The sequence below is a fragment of the Coloeus monedula genome (assembly GCF_965178545.1).
Source record: "Coloeus monedula genome assembly, chromosome: 21".
NCBI lineage: Eukaryota > Metazoa > Chordata > Aves > Passeriformes > Corvidae > Coloeus > Coloeus monedula.
The window spans coordinates 1402228-1425567 of NC_138801.1; the positions used below are offsets into that span (position 1 = coordinate 1402228).

Below are 23340 nucleotides of genomic sequence, written 5' to 3' on the forward strand. Positions count from 1 at the left end.
AGTGATCCCGAATGCTTCTAGTCCTCTGTGTCTTTAAAGTCCATATCCTTGAAGAAAGTTTGTGAACTTACTTGTGCAGTTCCACGCATTCCAGCAGTCCTGGCCCTGCAAGCTTTTCCACCTTCAGTGCAGTTTGCCACCTTCTCCTGGGAATGCTTTGGGGTACAAAAGGATTCATGTTTTTTTCCAGTGGTGGCAGTATATCGTGCGCAGACTCTTAGTGATCTTGTTGGTCATAATACTTACAGGAAAATGAGAAATCAGTTGAACTGGAGAAGGCTCCTGAGTGGATTCACATTCACGGTGGCTACAGGCCTGAGAGCCCTGAGACCCAGGATCCCTAAAAACAAACACCCCTGCTTTCCTCTTCTCTTCCCTCTACATTGCCAATCCAGGGCAATACTAATTTAACTGACTTACTTGTAGTAAATGTGAAGAACAGTGAAGGTATGTCAAAGGAAGTTTGACTGCAAGTCAAAACACTTTTAAAATGCCAAGTGTTAGTAATGTATCACTACTGGTGGAATTGGTTAAAGCTGAGAGTACTACAGTCAGTCCAGCTACTTCACCGGTCTTGCCTTCTGACCAGAAACCAATTTTACTTAATTAATTAGGCCTTCGTGTCGCGCCTTCTTTCGTTGCTGAACAACTGTAACAGAAGTAATTAAATCATGTCACTTTTTATTACCTTTGGCCCTGGCTGACTGGCTTGGAAACTTCATCTTAGAGCTAATACAAACTGAATTAGTGCATCACCTTGGGGAAAACCCCCTCCCTAGCATCAAAAAAGCAGGGAGGAAGTAGTTAAAGTACAAGATGGATAGATCCTCTCTTCCACAAATGGATCACTTTTGGGTTGCTGTCTGAAGGCTTACAAATGCATCTGTCAGGAGCGAGAGCATCCTGTCCCTGCTGACAGATGTGTACAACATTCCCAATGAGATTACATGGCAACTTCCTTCTTCAAACCTGGAGCTGTGGCAGAGCCCTCGGGTTATGCAGAGGTAATTGGAGACGCTGGGGCTGCTCGAGAGGTGGAACTGCTGAGAAAAGCTGCTGGAGTAACTTGTGCACATTGTTCCAATAGGAACCGTGATCCAGGCACTCTGTAATCACGGGAGAGAGGCTTTGTGTGGCTTCCTAGAGACAGAGTTCCCTGGGCTGTGCAGGGAGCCCAAATAAAACCCCTCATTTGTAACTCCGGCTGTTTATGAACGTGCTTGATAAGGGACAGATCTTCCTCCATGCTGAGCGAGCATTACCTGCAGTAACTTTCCTCAGTGTGTTTTAGAATCTTAGTATTCAGAGAATAAAATGATTGTGGGCAATTTCCTGTTTTAATCATTTGCTTAAGCTAATGGTTAGACAAGAAGTCTCATAAATAAAAATCGGGCTCGCTGGCCAGGAAATGGGCCAAAAAGACTTTTCTGTTAGTTTATGTGTCATACATTTTCAGGAATTCTGTGGATAGGTTTATCAATGGTGTTCCTGCAGGTGAAGAGTCAAGTACTATCATTTTGTGTGCTTACTTTTACATCTGAATGTTTGCTGTGAATCCTAAACCATAAACATAAACAATCAGCATTCAAATATCAGACCCTGACTTGATCTTTATAACCTTCCTATTGACATCTTGCTCTGTAAGTACTTGTTTGCTTTAAGTAAAGTGATCTTTACGTGCCTAGCCCAGTCCCTTGCATTCTCAAATTATCAGTTGCAAGTACCACAGCGCTGACATAATCATGAATTTTTCACTTGGCTCTTTCAGCTCTGCTTGGGTTTAACTTTTATGACTTCCTACCAACTTTGGTTATTGTTAGGAGCTGTGTGTACTCCCTCTGAGCATGTGAATATTTCTTCACTCTGATGAAGCTGAAGCTCCCTCCCTGTGAAGGAACTGTAAAACCTCTTGCTTCACTTACCTTTGTTTCTTGCCAGTAGGGAACACAAGTGGGTTTGGGGAATGCAGAAGAGGGGTACATGTAATTGATTTCTCCTCTGATACTGAAATATACTCATTTATTAAAATGAATTTATTTTAATTAACTACAGAGAACCCCGATGTTCTCTGTAGTTAATTTACCAAAATGCGAGGACTCACCATCGTGTCTTAGAGCTCATACACAGGTATCACAAATACACACCTGATGCTCATCTTTGACTTTTCAGTATGTGGCAAATCCCTTTAGCAGCTGAGCACAGCTGGCTGCTGTGCAGTGGGGCTCTTGAGCACAGAGGTGTGTAAAATTTTTCTTCCCTTCCAGAATTTATCTGCGTTACAGATGGTGACACAAGCTCTGTCCCAGAGTGGCTTTGGAGCTCACTGCAGCACGTGCCAGAGCATGGGGCCTGGTGGCTGGGAGGGAGCACTTTTGATTTATAATAAAAAGTTCATAATGCTACTGAAGTTTCAGCTGAAACTTAGTACTAGAGGGCATAGCTTGACAAGCACATATGATTGGAGTCAGTAATGAAAAGGAGCTGTTTCTCTGGTCAAGGAAAAAGGGTTAATTTGCATTGGGATGAAAAGGCTGTTCAGGATCTACTATTTCAACCTGTGATAGACTTAACAGCAGGCTTTGATCCCCAAATGAAATGTGATGGATTTCAACTGATGCCAGATGTCTCAAACCTAGTGGGATCTCTGATTGTCTGCCACATCTAGAATTCTCTCTTCCAGCACTTTCATGTGTGCTTTTAAACGTGGTTTGAGAAGAGAGATTCCTTGACAAGCTAAGCCTTTGGAATCCTCTCTCTGTATTGTCACTTTGGCGGGGATCTTGAGGCTCTCATGCTGTCTAGTGCATCCTGCTTTTTAAAATCCAGCTTCATGTGCTAAACTGCTCTAACTCCTTTATAACCAATTTTTTTTAAGTCCAGATAATTTAGAGCCAGTATCATCTGTAACTTTTCTTCGTTTAAGGCTATTCTCTACCCTCTTCATATTTGTTTTTTAGAGCATTTCACCCTAGCTGAGTAAAACCATTGGTCAATGTGTTTCTGTTGGTGTTAGAGGGAATGTAATTGTTGACTTTTTTACTCCAAGGAAGTGTCAAGGCCTTCAGCATGCCCATCTTCTCACCCATTGGGTTTTTTGGGATATCCTTTGCCTGTGAGTTTAGTAAGAGCATACAGACATAATTGTCAGTGTGTGCTGTAAATGCAAACAAATATTTTTCTTTATGTACCTTTATTTCCTGTCACTCCTTCAGTCCTTTGCTCTCAAACATGCTTGAGAAGATTCTTGTTGATCTTAAACTAAAAAACTCCAAAGATCTACAAGTTTCTCTTCTGAAAAGGAATGAGACACCTCATGATTGTGAATGATCTGCCAGAGGGAAAACAGACATTCCCAACAACAGACCAGGCCACAAAGATACTTCTGAAATAAATGGAACACAAAGTAGTCTATCATAATATCCAGAAAGCTTTCTAAAATTTAAGAGTGGTTGGTAATTTACAAGGAGAAAGCTTGACTATGGAAGGTACTTCAAATTTTGCACATTCTAAGCCATGCTGTGTTTGTGTCTGAACATCCAGTCCCTTGTACGGAGCAGAGGGTGGTGGTTCTGGCACTGGGAGCCAGTAGGTGTGGGAATCCTGCTTCCCAGGGTGATCTGTAGTACTCCAGGCTCCTAAAACCTATTGGTTTTGGATGAAATGTTTTCCAGTGAAAGTCCAAGCCACGTTTTCCATGAAAAAACAGTTTATTTTTCAGACTGTAAAATGAAGTTGTTTTGTCCCCTCTCCACGAGAGGCCGGGAGGTGGTGGCTGTGGGTGCTGCACGATGCCACACACTGTCATGCTAAACTCCTCTGAATTCCTTCTATTTACAGAAATTCCACAGTGCAGCTGCACTTGCCTCTTTTTCCCCCCAAGGTTTTAGAGTGACCACAAAGAGCCTGGGGAAGGGTGACAGCTTTGTCCCACTCAGCCTGCAGTTCCCGTTGCCATGTCCCAATTAAATGGCAGTGCATGAACAAAAGCCCCTCGGAACGGGCATCTCGAGCTTTCCTGGCACTTCTTAGCTTGACTAAAATGTAAAATTGTTACATCATAAATCTCTTTGTTGCAGTTTTCTGGCTCTGTGTTGTTCTGGGGGCATTCAGCTCCCTTGAGCTCCTTTGTGAGCTGCAGCTCCAGGGCCACAGGAGCTCTTTGGGAAGGACCGGGCTCAGTGCTGGCATTTAGGGAACTTGGGAGGCTTTGTGCGAGGGAGACTTGCTGTAACTGCTCAGCCATGGTCACACTGTGCAGGAAAACAGGAAAGGGGATGTTGTAATTGACTTTTATTGTTAATACACAATGGCAAGTCAGCAATGTAAGCACTTGCTGTTGACAATTATTTGTTAAGATGCTCCATAAGATGAGATCCAGTTCTGTGGGGTTTAGTACTTCTAAAATATGTACGTGAGTCATGCTTAAGCTGCATAACTTCCAGCTGAATCGTGGAAGGATCACTCATGGGTAATAATCAAAGAGAAGTTTATTACAAAATTGGGGAAAATGCAGGAAGAGAAGAAATCCTGTGGGAGCAAGGAGAGGCAAGCGTGCAGCTGGCTTTGTGCACTGGCAGGGGCACTTACAGTGGGGCAGGTCTTAATCAGGCAAAACTGAAATAAATAAATAAAAAGCTGATGTTCAAAGGAGGCTGTTGGCTGCTCCCGTGGAAGGTAAGGCTGCATCTCATCCACATGCACAGGGGTTGCTATGGAGATTTGGGGTGTCTGTGCTTTAAGCTGGTAAGTGTGAGAAGGTGTCAATAGACTGAGTCTAGAGCAGAGAATAACAAGGCACTGAGGTCCATGATGTGTAGGGAAGACACTGGAACAGAGAAATGGCTGAACTGGGAATTTAGCCTATGGAAATTCCCAAATGAGCCTGGTGATGCCGTGGTTCTTTCAAATGCATTTTGTAAAGATGCTGGAAACACTGGGTGACGGAAGGAAAGGAAGGTGGGGAAAAAATCTGATAGTGTATTCCTGCAAGGAAAATTATAGCATGTGGAGAGTCATCCCTCTCTTGAGCAGAGAAAAGGGATTAAAAAATTTGTAGTTTAATGTTATTTTACTTTATCTTAACTGTTAAAAAATTAAGGTGAAATTAGAAATAATTAGAAAGGGAAATTAATACTTCTAATGAAGGGGAGGAAAAGGTGTTCTGATAATGTGTTTTTGCTATTTAAAATCATGTTTGCATAGAACCCCTGAAGAGCATTGTGGCTTGGCAAACATAACTTAGTTCATCATTAGAACCATTACTAACTTAAAATAGAACATAATTCCATGATTGGGAATAATGCTGGCTGGGGGGAGAATCATTAGTTGCCAGGCACAGGAGGATGGAAAGAAGCAATATTTGGTTTAAGTATGAATTGCAGAGTTTTATCTTTAAATGCAAGAAGTTGTAAGACAACAAGTCACCAAGAGACTGGAGTAATTTTTGATCTGTTTTCCATCCTTGCATTTTTTCAAACACAGTGTTGGGATTATCCACAAAGCTCCTTCAGAGTTCCTGCTGAGGATCTGTCGTTTGTCCTGCAGGAATTGACAGGCACTGTGAGTCAGAAAATGTGTTCTTCTTCACCAGGAGCCTTCACTGGCTTCATACATTGAAATGAAAAATGGCAGTAGTAGTAATAATAATAATAATAATAATAATAGTAACAATAATAATTCCATCACTTTTTTCAATCTGCTGAATCTTCCTTGGGATTTTCAACTCTGCTTGCTGTGCTGGAGTTCTGCCGTTGGGTACAGTGATGGTGTGGAGGGGACACAGGGAGAGGTGCAGGTGCCCCTGTGGCACAGGTCACTCCTGTTGCACGGTGTCACCCTGCTGGGCTCCGTGGTGACATCACTGCCACAGCCAAGGACCTGGGTGGGAATTCTTATTTGTTATTATCTGTTCTTCAGAGTCCATGAACTGAAGCACTGGGTGTTTTAGTGGCACATGCACGAGTCGTGTTGGCAGAAGAAGCATTTGGCCTGAATTTCCTCTTCCTTACACTTTTGTCAGTGAAGTTAGTGATGATGCATCTATAGTTCATATAATAACTGAGGTCATGATTGTATTCTGTGTTCTAGGTCACTGTAGATTATTGTGCTGAGCAAAAAGGTCAAGATTTGGGAACTCCTTGAAACCAATCCTGGCTAATACAGACAGATTTTGTAAGCCTGTCACCACAGAGAAGTGTGCCCATCTGCAAAATGGAAATGACTGTTCTGTTTTGCAAAGGAGATGGCAGTTGGTTATGCTGTTATCAAAATATATATAGTATGTGTTATAAATAAATACATGTTAAAAATTCCACTTCTGATCTGTGTGAATGGAAGGAGTAAAAGTTATGTGTGCTTGCAACTCAGTCTAGGAGGAGATGCTGCATGAAATGTGTTGATGTCAGACTAGTTACTGAGTCCCGTTAATTTCAAATGAGAGCTGTACCTGAGTGCAGCTCAGCCTATACACGGCCCAGGAGCTGCTCTGGTGCTCTAGGAATTGTGTGAACCAAGGTGGGACTTCACAGGTTCAGAGGAAACCAAAGGTGCCACAGGTATTTTGCCACAGGTGTTGGCTCTGCTTTTTCATGGTGTCAGCACACCAGTAAATGGAATGTTGGAGCTGGCAATGTTAAAAATTAGTTTTATATATGGTTGCTATGGTAATTGGCAAATCTTCATAAATCATTTGAAAAGGTCCCCCTTGCCACTGGGACTTGCTGCTGCTGCACTGCAACACGGAGCATTTTTGCTGACGAAGTTCCCAAACCCTGGCGTGCTCCCTGGGAGTTGGGTTTGATGAGTTCAGCATTCCCAGGTTGGTTGTCCTCCTATTGCGTCCTCCTTCCTGGTTGCCTGCTACAAGTAACCCTGCAGAGTCTCTCCTTTTTTAAGCCAACTTCACTGGAGATTTACCTTTCTAACAGTAAGCAAATTCCTGGTTCCACCCTGTGTTTGGTGTTTGCCCAGCCCTGCTCTGCCCTTGCCCCTGGATGGACACGGTGTCTGTGGGACAGCTGCAGGGATTTGGAGAGGTACATGCTGTAACTTATGATTCTCCTTCATCCTAATGAGCGCTCAGAAAATATCAAAAGAAATTATAATGGTGGAATTTTCACATCTCAAAGAAAGGACGTTTATTATCAAACCCTCTCTTCATTAGTAATCCTTCAGAACTGGATAAGAAATAGCTCTTTTTTCCTGAGGAAGGCATCTTTTCCTTGATCAAGAAATCAACTGGATGCCAGTGTAGATCTTCTTAAAGATTTCCCCTATGCTGTTCTTAGAGTTGTTGCATCTTCTGGCTTGGGATAGAAATAGAGTAAAATGAGGCATCCATTTTTGGTGTGCTGTTGTGGCCTTTCTGCTCCATATCCACAGGTGCAGTTTGACCTGGCTCAACTTCAGGTGTTTGTTTCAGTCAATGTCCTGGGGAAGACAAAGCCCCAGACCTGCACTGGCCCAGCCCACGGCCATGGCTGGGCTCCTTTTAATGCTGATTTGCTCCTTTTTCTCCCTGTGCTGCTCTCTGAGCCTGGCCCTCAGCTGTTGGTTTTTCACTGCTGTTTAAACCCCACATTTTGGAACCGTCTGTTGTTTCCCCAGCAGCTCAGCACTGTTGTCTCAAGGTTCTGCTGCCCCTGATTGCTGTGACATATGTAAGTAATGATGTTTTGTGCTTTCAAGGAGCCACCAAGAAGGTGCTGACAGGTGACCAAGGTGCTATGCAGCCCTGCAGGGAGTTTGGGCAGGCCTGGCTGGGCCAAGAGCAGCTTTCCTGGCAGGGGCAGTGCCCCTCACTGCAGGAGGCACCCCAGGATCAGAGGGAGAGCTCAGCAGAGTTCTACATCCAGCCCTCAGCTCAGACAAGCCCCAGCTGATGAGGCTTTGCTTTCATTCTCAGGGGTTGTGGCAGATCTGTCTCTATCAGGGTGAGGAGACTGAAAATGGGGGTAAAGCTGAAAAAAGAGCTGAAATTTCAGGTTGCCCCTTTATTTTTGTTTACTCTTCAACCTCGATCTGATTTATGCTCATTGGGGTCTTTGAACTTCAGCTCTGCTGGGTGCTGTGCCGTCCCTGGCTGGTTTGATGTTGCTGGGAGGGGCTGCTCCACTCTCCGGGCTCTGGGCAATCTCACTGCAGAGCGCTTCCCTTCCTTTGCTTAACCTCTGACCTGTGAAAACAAGAGTTAATCAAAAGTTCTGAGGTAGCTAAGAGGAAGGGGAAGTGTTTGGTTACAAATTAAATATGAGCAAGTCATAAGCCATAAATCTTCAGTAGTGCTACCAGTTGTGCTACTTAAGGTCCACGCGGTACAGAAAGTTTTGGGTTATAAAATCAGCCTCTGTTTCTTTGGAGGGGTGTTTAAAGGCTGCCTTGAGGATTCGCTTTTATAGGAAAAAAAAATCCACATTTTTTTCTTTTTTCCTTTTGGCAGACATCTAGAAACAAATTTGGATAACTGTATTTCTTGGGGGATTTTTGAGGCTTTTTTCAACTTTAACTGGTCACAGTTTGGTCTAATAAAAGCAGAACTGTTTTATTCTTGAGTAGTCAACACATGGAATAAGTGATGAAGTAAAAGTATTGAAGATGGCAGGATAAATTAGCTTTCTAATGTATCCAGAAATTTTGGGATGAGATCGTGCAGTGACAATGGAGGGAGGTGAAAACTGAAGTGAGATTGTCTGCATAATTTATACAGTTTTGTGGTGGGTTTGTCTTAGTTTGTCTTGCCCCTCTCTTGATGAAGAGCCACATAGATCCTCGTGTGGTGGAGTGCTGAGTTCTGCTTCAGATACCAGCTCATTTCCTCGGATTCCAAACTGTGACACTGTCCTCAAAATGGGAAGTTACTCTCAAAATAGAAAAAGAAGCAGTTATGGTGAGATGCTAACCCACCATTTGGAAAACGAGGAGGAGTGAGTGTTAAAAAAAGGACAATAGGTTCATCAGAGGGTACTGGTGAAGAGAAGGGAAAGTCAGGGAGTCTCAAGTGTAGCAGAAATGGGGCTGTATCTTTTTCTGTGTGGAGGGTTTGCTGGTGTTTGACACTGTGTGAATATGTCTCATATTATCTGGGCTATTTTTATTAGAGTCATAGAGGCTCTTTCCTAGGTGCTGAGTAAAAGATTTCAAATTGGTTTGGGCTGAAGTATCCTCATGGCTGGAGCCTACAGATGTGTCATGTTGGGTATGTGATGGTAATAAAGAAACCCCCTGGAAGCTGCAGGGAGGTTCAGCAGTGAGCACACGGCCCCTGACAGGACAGATGAGGAAGCTCTAAAGGACATCCAGGACCTGCCCTGATTTGGGGGCTCAGCATTGCCCCCTCGGGTCCCTGCTCTGGCTTCCCTGGGTCCCAAAGAGGTGGAGGCCTGGGAGAACCTGCTTTTGTTTTCCTCTTTTACAAGACATGATACACAGACATTAGAAACAAAGTAATGGTTTTAAGGATTCTCATTTTAGCTCTGTGAATGTATTTTTCCGGCCAAGTCCCTGAACGATTAAGTAGAACTTTTAATGGTGCCTCCTTGGAAGCAGCTTTGGTTTCCCACTGCCAGGGAGCTTTCTGCCTTCCTGCTTTTCTGTCTTCTCAAACTCTTTTGATAGATGCCTTGTACGGATTTGTTTACCAGGTTCTTAATCTCTACTTAGCAGATATGTTTGGAGAGGATTTCTTGTTACTCTTGTAATGGCTTTTAACTCTCCTGAAGTTTATTTAACTAAACAGAAAGAAAGAAACTTATCTTCTACCTAATCCTTCTGGATTGTTTACAATATAATGCCAAACTTAAATGCTGTTTAAAGTGGTAATTGTCTGTCTTTCTGCTCTATTCGAATACACACTTTGTAAAGATGTTTCGAGCGTATTAATTTAAACGATAATGCTGTCATATAACATGAAAAGTTAAGTTGCTTATCAGTATATTTTGATAAGCTACTTACATTTTACAGTAGCATTTGCAGGCTTCAAACAAACGCTAATGATGGAGTGCCAGTCACTTTGTCTCACAGAGAGCTTCTCACCTCATTTATCACCAGAGCTGCACAGCCAGGGACCACAGGGCACTCCATTCCTTACAGCTGTCAGGATGTAGTCATATTTTATAAAAACTTTAAATCCTGTCTAACTATATCAAAATAGAATCCATTTGCTTCAGAAAGCAGCTGTGATTAAAGAGCATCACTGACTGGCTTTGCATTCACCACAGCCGAGGGAAGTTCCTCACTGGTGTTGGAAGAGGGACTGAAATAAAGAACTGTGCCATGAAAACAGGGCACAGAATCCTACCAAAGCTGCAGTGAAAAGGAACATCCTCGCTGTCCTACCTTATGGAATGGAGATGTAAAGTAAATGAAAAAGATGGGATTTTTCTGCATGTTTTCCTTTTAATTTTGTTTCTTCTCTTTTGGAAGTTGCTTGCAAAGGTACTGAAGGTGAAGTTTCTGTTTGACTGAAGCAAGGGCCAGGCTAAGTACAGTGATGGAATGAGATTTTAAAACAATTAAAAACTGAGATACTGATTATTCAATTTTAAAAGTCCTCTTGTGTTAGGATTCAAAACCAAAATAACTGTCTTTTTTTTTTTTTTTTTTTCAGTTACCTCCCATGGTTTGAAGTCTTTTATAAACTGCTCAATGTCTTGGCAGATTATTCAGCAAAAGGACAGGTATTATTCTAAAATACTGACCCTCCTTCTCCTATCCCAGTATCAAATGAGTGAGGGTGAGAGGATGAAAGAGGCTGTTTGAAGACGTGCTTCTATTCGAGCTGACCATGTGAATTACTAATCTGTATAATGCAGTGATATAAAAGATCATACTCAGCTTGGCAAGTGCCTCTGAAAAATAAATATGTATTTAATTTTCTTTTTGGAAAAGACAAAGTGCAAGATTGGGGCTGTGGATCCAACACAAGTCTCTGCAGTTAGCCATGCTGGGCTTCCTGACTCCCTGCCCTGTGTTCAGCCCAGTTCCTGTAATTCTGCTGTTCCCGTATTGCAGAGTCACATCAGTCTGTGCCAGGTGTCTGATCCAGGTTTACTTGTCATGGGCAGTAAAAGCAGACCTGATCTTATGAATGCAAAATGTTTACCCACCCCTATGGCCTACACTGCCCTTCTGCCTCGGAGTTTACCTGGTGACAGCAATGCCTGCTTAGTATTCCTGGTTATTCTCCTTCTCATTTCAGGATAGTCAGAGGAGTGAGCTCCTAGAAACATTTCATAAACTTACCATCCCTGAGCCAGGAACCTCTGTTCATCTTGGAGTGGTAAGTGTGGGGGGAAGATGTAAACTAAGGTGTTTAATATTCATTCCATGTCATAGTAGAGGAATGTCAAAAGCAATCCTCTCTCCTGGAGCTTGTACACCGGTGTTGTTTTCCTGTGAGGAGCTGCGAAATTCCCCTTTCACAATTGGGGCCCTCTGCTTCCCTTTCCCTAACCTCAAATGTCCTTGAAATGCACTTCTTTGATTGGGGGAAGGCTGTGTGTATTACCCCTGGGAATCTCTCACCATGTCCTCTGTGACCTGCGGGAGGTCACGGAGCACCAGTGGGACATTTACTGCCCACACTTCTGCACAACTCCTGGCCCTGGCAGTTTGAAGGGGGAGCAGGCTGGGAAGCAAACAGGCACTTACCTGTCACAGCAGCCTTGGGAGTATTAACTGCTCATCACATTTTCTGGTTCCTTCTCCTCTTCCTTCCCCCCTCCTCAGAAAACCTTGCACAAAAAAGAATTTATTTCATTTTTATATTTTGTGAGAAAATTATAATTAAAGCACACTGGCAGTATGGATGTGGGATTTTATTGATGGGATTGTATTTTGAATTTAGTCTTCTGGGGTTTTTGTCTTCAAATTCATTTTTGCAGCACAGCCTTGTGCTCCAGGCTGTGGTGAACCCTGCAGATGCTCCTTGCTGCTGCTGCCAGCTGAGAGTTCATGTGGGAAGTCTCCCTCCCATCTCCTTTACTCCTCCTAAAGCGCTTTCTGGCAAGAAGCAGCTCATGCCCCTCACTCCCTGCCAGGCTGGCAGTGCCCAGGGGGCAGCTGTGTGGCCTTGCTGGTCCCAGCTGGCCCTGGACATGTCCCCAGCCCCTCAAGATCCTTCTTGAGGAGCAGCAGTTCTGTTCAGGGGACGAGCTGTCTCCCAAGGCCAGGGGCAGCAGGGATATTCCGGCTTTTTCATGCCAGTGGTTCCAAGGAATGCTGCCTGTCTCCCCTTGTCTCAGACATTTCATGGGCAATGGAGCAAGAAAGCATAAAAACAAGCAGCCCAGGGACCCTGTCTTTCTGATTTTATTTTGTCTGTTTCTGAGCCCATTGCGTGGTCGGAGTGAGGTTCCTCTGTGTGACACAGCTCTGAGTGCTGTTCCTCTGCCTTGGCATTGCATCTTTGCAACCAAACCAAACCAAACCAGTGATGCATCAGAAAGCAAAACTTGTGTTTCTCATTTAGTGTCTCCATTTAGTGGAGGCTGTGGTCCCCGCCTGCTATTTCAGGTTACAGCCTGATCAGGAAGCACTGAGATGGCTGAGATTTGTGTACAAGAGAATAGTGCCAATTGTGGAGCTATGCCCAGGATGGAACAGCCTTTAAGGCTTCAGCCAGTAATTAATAAGTAGCCCTAAGACAAATTGTGAAAATCTTTAAAATTATATAAATTGTATACGAGTCACATTCTCTCCTTTTCCAAAACCCTGACCAAGGATCATTCAAGTCATCTGTGGTCAGATTGGGAGCTGGAGTGAACCTGGGCTCCTGGAATGCAGACAATTAAAAACACTGAACAATATAATGGATTATGAAATTATATGAAAGCAATATGATCTTTCAAAATGTGCTTTTAGGGTGTATAAAAGTCACTTAAAACTTTTCAGTATTTTGTAGGTAAGCAGGCATTGAACCTTAGGAAGCATTTCCCAGTACATTTCCATAACCTCCCCCTTGGCTGGAATGAACCTCTCTGGTTCTGTGAGTCAGAGAAGGCCCTGCCTGCTGCTGTTCCCTGAAGTCCATCCTGCCGTGGGCTGGGGAAAGCTGGCTTGAATTACAGCCTGCCTTGGAGTTTCCTTGGCATCTGTCACAGCCTGTGTGAGTCTGTCTGTAGCAGCAGCTCTGAAGAACAAAAACATGGAATATAACTTTCCAGGAGCATTTGATACTGTCTATCTTCCTGCATTTCCTATTGCCCCTGTGATCTGGGAACCCAGCCTGTGGAATCCAGGACAGAGAACTCAGGCTGGTAGTTGGTAACAAATGTTCTGTCATTTTTACTTAGCTGAGCAACTGCTGTTACTGCTGATACTAATACCGAGCAATAAATTTAGATTGCTTTTAACATTACTGAAATAATCAATATTTGCTCTTTTTGTAGCACTCTTACTTTACTGTGCCTGACACCAGAGAGCTTCCCAGTATACCCGAAAATGTGAGTATTTGAGAGGACCCTGCACTTTATTGTTTCCATTTAATGTCAGCAGCTACATAGATGACAAATATTACTCTGTTTGGAATAGGTTTTATTCTGTAAAATACTGAGCATTCAGGAGCTGACACTCTGCATGTGTGATTAAAAGCTGAACTGTATGGACAAGGATGATGGACAGATTGATGTGGGTAAAACAGCAGCTCATCCTACACTGCCACCCCTCTGGAATAATGACCTGAGACAGCAGGGAAAACACTGTGCTTGCTAGACGGCTCCTGAGAGCACCAGACACACCTGGCTCTTTAGAGCCACTTTTTGGGAGACTTTTTAAGCTTCACACAGTCATGTGTGTTCCAGCCTGGCTCAGCTCTCCAGCCAGATGATAAGTCTGTGGGAAGACAATGCTGGCATTTTCTTCTCTTAAATACTCTTTAATGTGCTCCTGCTCTGTCGCAGCCAAACTCCTGTGCCTGACATCTCAGTTTTCTTTCCCAAGCATTTTGCAGTCGGTCTCAGCATCATATTCTTCAGTTGATGGCATGAAAGAAAAAAGAATCATCAAGCCATTCCATCTCATTTGTGGGTGATTTGTATAGCAGATAGCATTCGGGGCTTTTTGTTTGGCTTTCAAAACACTGTTGCTGGTTTTGCTGTGTTGCAGACTCTTCATACTGACACATATCCTGACAGGAAATTTAATAGATGCGCTCTTTCTTCCGAGGTGCTTTATTTTTGTACAAATAATGATACGCTGGGTGTAATTCAGGAATCAATCCCTGAGTCTAAACCAGTCATCAAATCCTGTCCTAATTCATAGAATCATAAAATCCCAGAATAATTCAGGTTGGAAGGGGCCTTAAAGCCCATCCAGTGCCACCCCCTGGCATGGGCAGTGACACCTCCCACTATCCCAGGATTGTGTAATTTTTTAAAAGGTTTTTGTCTGTCTGTTAAACCAACTTCCGTGTGGAATTGAGCATATTAGGGAATAATACAAGGACATTAAATGGGCATAAGTCTGCTGTATTTTAATCAATTGACCTGATTTATTAAAAATTCTGTACATCTTACCAGGAATTGCATTTAAAACCCATATTAGCAAAAGTTGTAGTGGTGCCAAACTTCGTAGTTGGATGTGATGATGAATGGAGAGCTGCAGAGAGCACTGTTTGGAATGTTAACAAACCTCTTGGAATTATCTGACTTTGTGTCAGATCAATGTGTTTAATGAGTCACAGACCATTTAGCATGGGCACTTTTCTGTAACAGCAACTCATTCCCTTCTTCAGGAGATGTAAGTTGTGTGAGGGATGTGTAAATGCAGTGTGACTTCAGAAATAAATCAGGTTGGTTGCAGGAAATACAGTGCAAGACTGAATTTCCTGGTAGTAGCTGTTGTCTTTCAGAAGGTGCAGGTAAGTTAAGAGGCTGAAATGATGGTGTTTTCTTGGGGATGATGCCCTCAGTACTTTTGTATCACTGGGTTCATCTTCCTCATTAGCTGACAGTGGAAGAGAAGTACGTGATTTTTAATCTCAAAAGTCAGAGTAGTCAGTGTGTATTGATATGAGATAGCAAATGATCAAATGGATGATTGATCTGGGAATGAAATTTCAAAGGAGCGTGAGGGAGTTTTGTAACACTCTTGGTGAATTTTGAGAGGAGTGGGGATACCTGTTCTGAAAACCCCACTTTTTACTGCCCTGAGAAAGGTTTAAGTTCTAGGAAGCAAAATACATAACAATTATCCTGCAAATTGGAACGCTTTCATTTGTATTTATTTAACTCATTCATGGTTTTGTCACTTACGAGACATGTCTTTCAAAATACATGTGTAAGTCCCAATTTCAGCTTCAGAGCTGACAGCTTTCTTATAAATACAACTTTGAGGGAACACGTGAATCTCCTCAGTACCAATACATTTCCATGCAGCCCACATGGTTCCCAGGTGTCCTTGGCAAATCTTGGAGAGCAGACAAGACTGAAACCTTACAAATCTTTCCATCTGAAGGTACATTTGTGTGTCATGTCATCACAATAAACTCGATGAAAGAACAATTGCAAATCAAGTACCCACATCTATTTTCCTCTCGCAGTGGAGGCTGTTGCCTCACAAACAGATCCGTGTGGAGCAGGGCTGCACCCTCGGGCTGGATGCAGGGATTGTGTGCTGCTTTTGCCATGCCCCTGAGTTGGGTGGCATCAAAGGGAGTTCAGGGCTCCTTAAAAATTCTTTTAATTCCCACTATTAGCAGGAATTGTGTCGTCACACACTGTGTTTTGGCGTGGTGGAAGGGTGGGTGAGAGGGGGAAGAAGAGCCGTGGAGAAGACAGCTTATGTTTAGACAAAAATATCATGTTAATCAGCACAGATGGGATGAGAAATACAGAAAAAGTACATGATAGTTTAATAGGTTTTTGGCAAAATGTGTTGGCTTTTTTTTTTTCTCCTTTGACTGTACCTGTCTGTGGCTCCAGCTCTGCTTTAACAAAGACCTGAATGATTGTTTTATTTTATGTGTTTGAAGCCAACCATAATGAGCTCAGTTTTTGTCCCTCTACATACTGGTACCAAAGTCTCCCAAATACAATGCTTAATTTTCCTTCAGTTCTTTGTGTTTGGATGGCAAGCTGGGGAACATATTTTTGCACAGTATGAAGCATCTTGGCAGACTTCTCAGGCCAAGTATCTTGGATCTGTCAAAAGTGCTAATAGGCTTTGTTGAGCTTCTTTAAGTTTCTAAATCATATTTGCTTTTTGCTTTTCTGCACTTTTTTATTTAAGGATGATTAAGATTGCACTTGAATTCATGACTAATCTAATTTTGCTCTCACATGTGCTTTTTGTATAAGGCTGTCTTTATCCTATAGCAACCCTTTCATGTCTGTAAGAAGCTATTTGGAGACAAATTCCCTAATTCAGCATTTTTGGGCATTATCTTTTCCTCCACCTCTCCCTTTTTCTTTAATTTCTATGTTTTAAGAAGTGAAGTGCTCAGAGAGAGAATTTCCTGCCTCCTTCCACAGTCTCCCCCGGGAGGTGCTCCTGTCTCCCACCCAGGGATGTCCGAGTGCCCGAAGTGAGGGGTTCAGTTCAGACAACTGGGTTTAGTGTGTGTTAAATGCCCAGATGTGTTTCCAATAGTCAGAATTTTTCTAGCACTGACTGAGCTCACAATTGAATTTGCTGTATTGGAACTGGCCTCTGAGAGCTGCTTTTAGTGTTGGGGTGTGGGGTTTTGGTACTTTATCAGGCAGCTTTGAAGTCTCCATAAAAGTGACAGAACATTTTTTTTCTCAGAGAAGTATGTAGTATTCAGAAAGCTGTGGGTGAAACATCATCACTTTTATTACTCTAAGACCCAGCTCCCCAAAACTCTGGGGAGAGATACTGCAATTAGAAAGGCCTCTGCCTTAAGATGAAATCTTGCTTTCTTTTGTTAAGCCTCATACTGGATGTAGCACAATAGAAGGATGAAATCTCTTTGGTTTTGGTTGGTTTTGTTTTTTTTTTTTTTTTTGTTAAGGACACTTGGTTTTGTAATGTCATGAGTAAAAAATGATTTTTGTCTCTCCCCAGAGAAATCTGACAGAGTATTTTGTAGCAGTTGATGTCAACAACATGCTGCATCTCTACGCCAGTATGCTGTACGAGCGCCGCATCCTCATTTGCTGTAGTAAGCTGAGCACTGTAAGTAAAATGCACAAGAATTTCTTCTATTCACAGTATTTTTCTTTTTTTAAATCACAGTCATATGTAGGAAATTAACTGATTATCTCCAGGTCCACCTTTCAACCTCAGTTATGCAGCCCCAGCTCAGTTCTGTGCCTTATGTGAGGATTTTATAGAACTTCTGTTGGCCCACAATGTTCAAAAGAATTTTTTGGATGCAGGGATTTTTGTGGCTGTTTGGTACACAAATGTTCAAAGACTTATGCCATAGTGAAGTCCTTTATTCAGAATTTACTTGACAGGAAAAAAAAAAGATAAATGACACTGTCAAATGGATGTTCCAGTGACCTCTTCTGGATGGACCAGAGGAGTGGGCTGAAGTACATTGACAATGCACAGTTTTGCAGTTGTGTTTGAGTTGTGTTTGATAAGGTTTAGTCTTAATGCTCCTTAGGCTCCATCAAGTGTCTGAGAGATGAAAGCTGCTGAATATTCTAGAGTACTCTCTTCTAAAAAATGGCTGGAGATCAAAACAAGCACAGGGCTTGATTCAGTTCAAAGTTTTGTGTTATGCATTTCAAGGTTTAGCAGTCAATAAGATTGTGATTTTCTTTATGAAAGCAAATGCTCCATGGTCATCATGTTTGCTCTGTAAATGGCTATTGATTGCTTTCCTTTGTGAGTGCTGAAGATGGTTTAACTAATTTTGGTTTCTAGTGCTGTGGGCTGAGCACTCGAGCAGTCCTGGCTGAAGTACAGCTGCCATTTCCATTTCCTGTGGCTGTAACTGGTATCTGATGTATGACCAGACATGCTTTGTGCTTGAGATTCAAACTGCTCCATGGCATTGTGAATGCTCTGGAAGGCTGGAATAATGTCCACAAATCCTCGTAAGGATGGTCTGTCAGCACAGGGCAGAGAAGTGAGAGGAGTAAGGCCTCAGACTTAATCCCAGAATAACTATTGCAGTATCATTTTGAAAGGTAAGCAAAAGGAGGAGGATTATAATAGCCTCCAGGACCTAATAACAACTATTAATAATGTTTACAATCAATCCCACATTTAACTGAAAGCATTTAAGTATTATGAAGTTTAATACCATAGAAAACTTTTAAAATCTTAACTTCTCTATCTGCCACGTATTCTATGTCATCACTACTAAAATAAGGAAAATTCCATCCAGGCCTGGTAATGAAATAAAATGAAGGAGAGGTGTTTATTTCAGCAACCTACGGAATGAAAAGAACAGTAAATGATCAGAGAGGAGGGAAGAAGAGAAGGGCTGCCCAAAGCATTTCAGATGTGTGGTTGGTTGGTTTAATCTCTCCCTTTGTGACAGAGCCTGGGAAGAGGAATTACTTACCTGTCACTGTGCCTTCCTTAATGAGCCAATTCACAAGTGGGGCTGGGTTTTTTTCCTCTCTTTCTGTTATTTCTCTTCCTTTTGCCTCTGTCCAAGATAAAAGCACGTCTGGTTCTTGGGAGGGAGGGGTATTCATACTGTGTGTTCTTAGCTTACAACTTTCTCTATAAACTGCTGGCAGATTGGAGTGACAGTGGAAGGCAGGTTTGAGGAGCTGGGCCGGAGCCAGCGGTTGCCGCTCGCCGTTCCAGCCCAGGAACATTCTCTGCTCTCAGCCTGTGCTCGGAGGAAGCCAAGACCTTGTCACTGCAAAGGAACCAAACCCCCCACTCCCCGAGTGCAGCCAGCCTGGGGGGCTGCTCTGGGGCTGCTCAGGGGCTGCTGCCTTTGTTTTTAGCTTTTGGATTTTTAACACAAAAGTGGAAGGGACCTATTTGCAGTTCATTTCTGTTAGCTTTGGGAGACACACTTCAGACGTAGGGCTTGAATTTAATACCAGGTGAGAGATAGAAAGCCTGGGTAGAAAGCCTTTTATGGTGGAATGAATTCTGTGCTACAATACATCATCTCAAATTCAAATTTTGATTTTCAATATCCTTATATCCCTTAAGTTGAATAAGATTTAGGGGTAACTGCACAAAGCCGTGTTTGTTAGCTATTTTATAAAGCATGTGTACTGAACCTATAGAGAAATTATTGCTGTTTTTTTTGATTTTGTTCTTCGTCTCTACAAAAGGAAATGCAGGTAATTTCTCAAAATGTTGAAACAGTTATTCCTGTTAAATTTCATTACTTATTCTGTGATCTAAGTCCTCAAAAAACATGAGATATGAACCGAAATGATAAATGCCCTGTGCCTGGCAGAAGCTCACCTGCTGGTGGGAGCATGCTGCTGCAAAAATGAAACTGGAGTTCTGCTTCCATCCAGAATTCTCTTTTCCTTCAGAACTTGCAGCCTGGCCACCCCAAGGTGTTTCCTGGCTGGGAGCGGGGCAGCAGCACGCTGGCTCTCATTATAAGGCGTCTTACGCGAAGCTCTGAAATTACTTAAACTTGGGGATTTCAGGGATGTTTCTGTCTGGCCCCATCATACTGAGGTGGATTTCTTTGCCTTTTCTGTGATTTTTGGAGTTTTAGCACAAAGCAAAGAATCCCATCGTGACATGGATGTTTGATCCTGGAGCAGAGCTTCCTGTGCCGCTTCTGCCGCAGCACGGGGAGCTCTGACAAACCTCCTCTTCCCTGGCAGGGGTCTGATGGGCCTTGGGGCTCTGAGGGTGAGGAATTAGAATAACATATGATCAATTTGATACCCCACCTGTCCTTGTGATGCTTCACAGCTGAGAGCTTGCCCAGCTCTGATGCCACAGCTCTGTTGCTGTCCCTGTTGCCTTCATACGCAGCCTTTGTGACGGTACTGCTTTCACTGCTTAATTCTGTTATAGCTCAGCTTTCTACTTGGTTTTTAGCCCCAAAGAATGCAACCCCCTAATCTTACAGCCATGCAAAAGGTGGTTCTTTTCCTCAGTGTCCTTATTGCACCTTGGTAGCCACATCCTGCCCAGTGTGTGCCAGGAGCCAGGGGTGGAAAATGGTCTCGTGTAGTTCAACATCAGCTTAGTAGTTTCAAGTTTGTGACAAATTCCTATTGATCTCATTTGCTCAAATCAGGCTTTTAGAGCATTAAATATAGAACTGCACAAAGTGCCCAGTGACTGAGTGTGTCCCTTCCACAGCGATCTCCTTACACCCTCCAGCAACAGCTGCACAGAGCTGAGGAGTGGAACTAATCCGAGTTCAAAATGCTGGATTCCTGTAGTTCTGGCAGTTGGGCATTTCTCAGGCTGCCTTACTCTGAAGTGCTTGTTTCCTGGGTGACAGTCACTGATCAGGTGAGGTCTCCAGCAGATCAGCTGGGTTTGATCCCTTCTCAGGGCAGAGCTGGAGGCTGGGACTGGGGCTCACCCCTGCTTGGGTATCACCTGACTCCTGCCAGGTGGGAGTCTCCAAAGGAGGTGTCAGGTCCTGCTCAGATGTCTGAGTGCTGAGCATTGTGGATGTTTCATCTTTTCTTGCTGAGTTTTAAAACCAGTGGGAAGGGGCTTGGAAGAGGCCTCATAGGATTATGGAATTCACTCCTCTACAGCCACGACCATGTTGTGTAGTAATGGCAGAAATTATCCACTCAATCCTCAGAGAAGCAGTTCCTAATCTAGAATTAAATTTTAATTTAGAAAAAACTGGTTGTGTTGTTCAGAGGCATAAAAGTAACACATAAAATGCAGGCCTGTCTTCCACCGTCCTGCCCACTGACCTGCATTTTAACTGGACCACCAGGTGCTGTTACTCACAGAAAGGCTTTGGTAGTGAACAGAACCCAAACTACCCCCAACTGTAGCTGATTTTTCCTGACACGGAGCCTGAAGGGTCTGGTTTAGCCCATCCAAAGCATTTCCTTTTCCAGTCATGGGTTCCCTTTGCAAGGTCTGTGAGTCACTAGTCTGTCTTAATGGAAATTAATAATAATGAGGGCTGGTTTTTTTTAAGGTTATGCCACCTCTAACTGAGTTAGGATTAATATCATGATTTGTCTTTGCTTAGTTTGATCTCGGACACATTCAGGCTGCCACAGGGACCTTAGTCCCTTGGAGTTTGTCTCCTCAGGACTCATAAGAAGTGCTCTGCCTCCTTCCCCTTGCCCAGAAGGCATTAAATGCTCAGTTTCCTCCTGCCTTCCGAGAACTGGGAGGATTTGTTGAGAGTTGTGTTCAAAACATCCCTCACAAGTGAAGCACGGTGTAGTGCTTGTGCTGGGTGTCCCTGGAGATTAAAGGACACTCTGAACTGGGAACAGGGGCAGGGTGGATGTGACTCTTCCCTGTCACCTCCGAGTCTGCCTTGGATGTGTCTGTGTGTGAGTGCTCTGATTTATTTACTTGTTTCCCCAAGTGTGTGTGCTCATATCCTCTTACAGTGTTTTGCCTATAGCTTTTGCTGAGATTGCCTTATTGAGCATTGCCACCTGCTCCATATTAATACCCTTAGTGATTGTGACAAATATCCTGCTTATCTTCTTTTCCAATTAATAATTATTGTTTGAAATAGGATTGAGAGCAGTAATTTCCTCTGTGAGGATTCTCCCCGTGGCTTCACTGGCACTTCCCTTTGCTAATTCGGTACCTGCCACATCAAAACTCTTCTGCATGAGTTTTTAACAATGTAACTGAGAAATTCAATGGATCAAATGATTAGGTGAAGGGCAATTAGATAAAATTCCCTTTTAAATCATCAAGATTTAATCACTGAGTTTAGCGTACTGTGTTTTTAAGAAACGCATGCCATGGTTTTTTCAGTTTGTGTTATAATTTCAGAGCAGTTTTGTGATATTTAATGCATGGTAATTTCCAGGTTTGGGAGATTTGCCATTACTGTTTCTTAGTTCCCTTTGTGTTTTCATTTCCATGTTTCTGTTGCTTTATAAAATGCCGGGTGTTCTTTGCAGGTTGGGTTTGTGAGTGAATCGTGTTCTCAGCTGTTCACAAAGCCAGGCGGATGGCAGCCACTCCTGCTCCCCCCAAGACCCTTGTTTCTGCCAGCAGTGCTGTGTATTTTCTCATAAAGCATTGATAGGAAAGGAGAGTTGATTCTTTACTTTCTTGCCTCTAAGTTTACCATTTGAAGCTCGAGGTTTGTCTCATTTACGCTGCGGTTTCTCTGTGTGTTTTTCAGTTAACTGCCTGTATCCATGGGTCTGCAGCCATGCTCTACCCGATGTTCTGGCAGCATGTTTACATTCCTGTCCTGCCCCCACATCTCCTGGACTACTGCTGGTAAGGCCATCTCTGTGTGTGCATTACCTGTGTGTGTGTTCTGGAGATGTGTATCTGTCCCTCAGACCTACAGCACTGTGCACATTTCTTAGAGTGAGTCTGAAGCTCTCTCCTGATGCGGCTGTTCCTGGGGATCCAGCCGGGATAACCAGCAGCAAGTGAAGGCCTGGAAACCAAAACGTGCATGTTTAAAGGAAGTTTGCTCCTCTGCAGCTGATGTAAATGTTGTGTGTGCCTGTGTCAGGGTACAGGGAACAGAATGTAAAGAGTTATCTCCTGTGGAAATGAGCCTTCCCTGACTCCCTGCGCAGGAAGGGCAGGTCCCAGTCATTTGCAGTGCCAGCAGGTGCCTTTCCCTGGATAATGGGCTTCTCACGTGTAATTAACACTTGGAGAGGCTGCCCCAGCTCCCCTCAGGTACCTGCTGCTCGCAGGCACAGGCTTTGCCCTTGGTGATCAGTTATTCATGGACTTCCTGACAAAGGCAGGGAAAGGGGCCCACCCAGAGGGTGCAAAAAGCAAACCCTGGTGCAGGAGAGAAAGCCACAAGTCACTGAGCATCACTGAGGGGATTCTTTCGTGGCCAACACCCGGCCATGGCAGGAGGGAGCCAGGCTGTGTGCAAAGAATGATTTCAAAATGTACAACTGTTAGGCAGCTCACAAATGCAACAACTGATTTCCTTACCCAGCCAGGAACTTTAATTGGAGAGGTAGCTACACACTCTGTCATTGTTTGAGTAAGTCAATTTAGCAACAATTTATGTGCCATAAATATATTTCCCAAAATAGAGTCCACCATCTATTTTGTAACCATGTGAACTTGGAGATGTCATTTTGCCTGGGAGGACTGAGCAATCAGCTCCCTGCTCCCTGCTTTAAGGCAGTATTTCTGCTTACTGGTGTCTGCCTCTTAAGGGAAATGACCTGAGATTATTTAAAATAGAAGAGCTTAATTTAATTTTAATTATTGCCTGGTTATTTTATTTGCAAATATGACATAAGAATTTTAGAGAGCTGAAATGGGAACAAAACT

At 43.3% G+C, this 23340-nt stretch overlaps 1 protein-coding gene across 4 annotated transcripts in view; it reads left to right on the forward strand.

Annotated features, from left to right (window-relative positions):
* The window catches only part of DENND1A (DENN domain containing 1A), a 159974-nt gene that overhangs the window by 59710 nt on the left and 76924 nt on the right, over nt 1-23340 (forward strand). For all 4 annotated transcript variants that reach the window (XM_082295358.1, XM_082295360.1, XM_082295359.1 and 1 more), the window contains exons 6-10: nt 10604-10673; nt 11195-11275; nt 13386-13439; nt 17020-17130; nt 22205-22305. In XM_082295358.1, coding sequence (XP_082151484.1) covers nt 10604-10673; nt 11195-11275; nt 13386-13439; nt 17020-17130; nt 22205-22305 — 417 coding nt within the window. The remainder of the gene's footprint in view (nt 1-10603; nt 10674-11194; nt 11276-13385; nt 13440-17019; nt 17131-22204; nt 22306-23340) is intronic.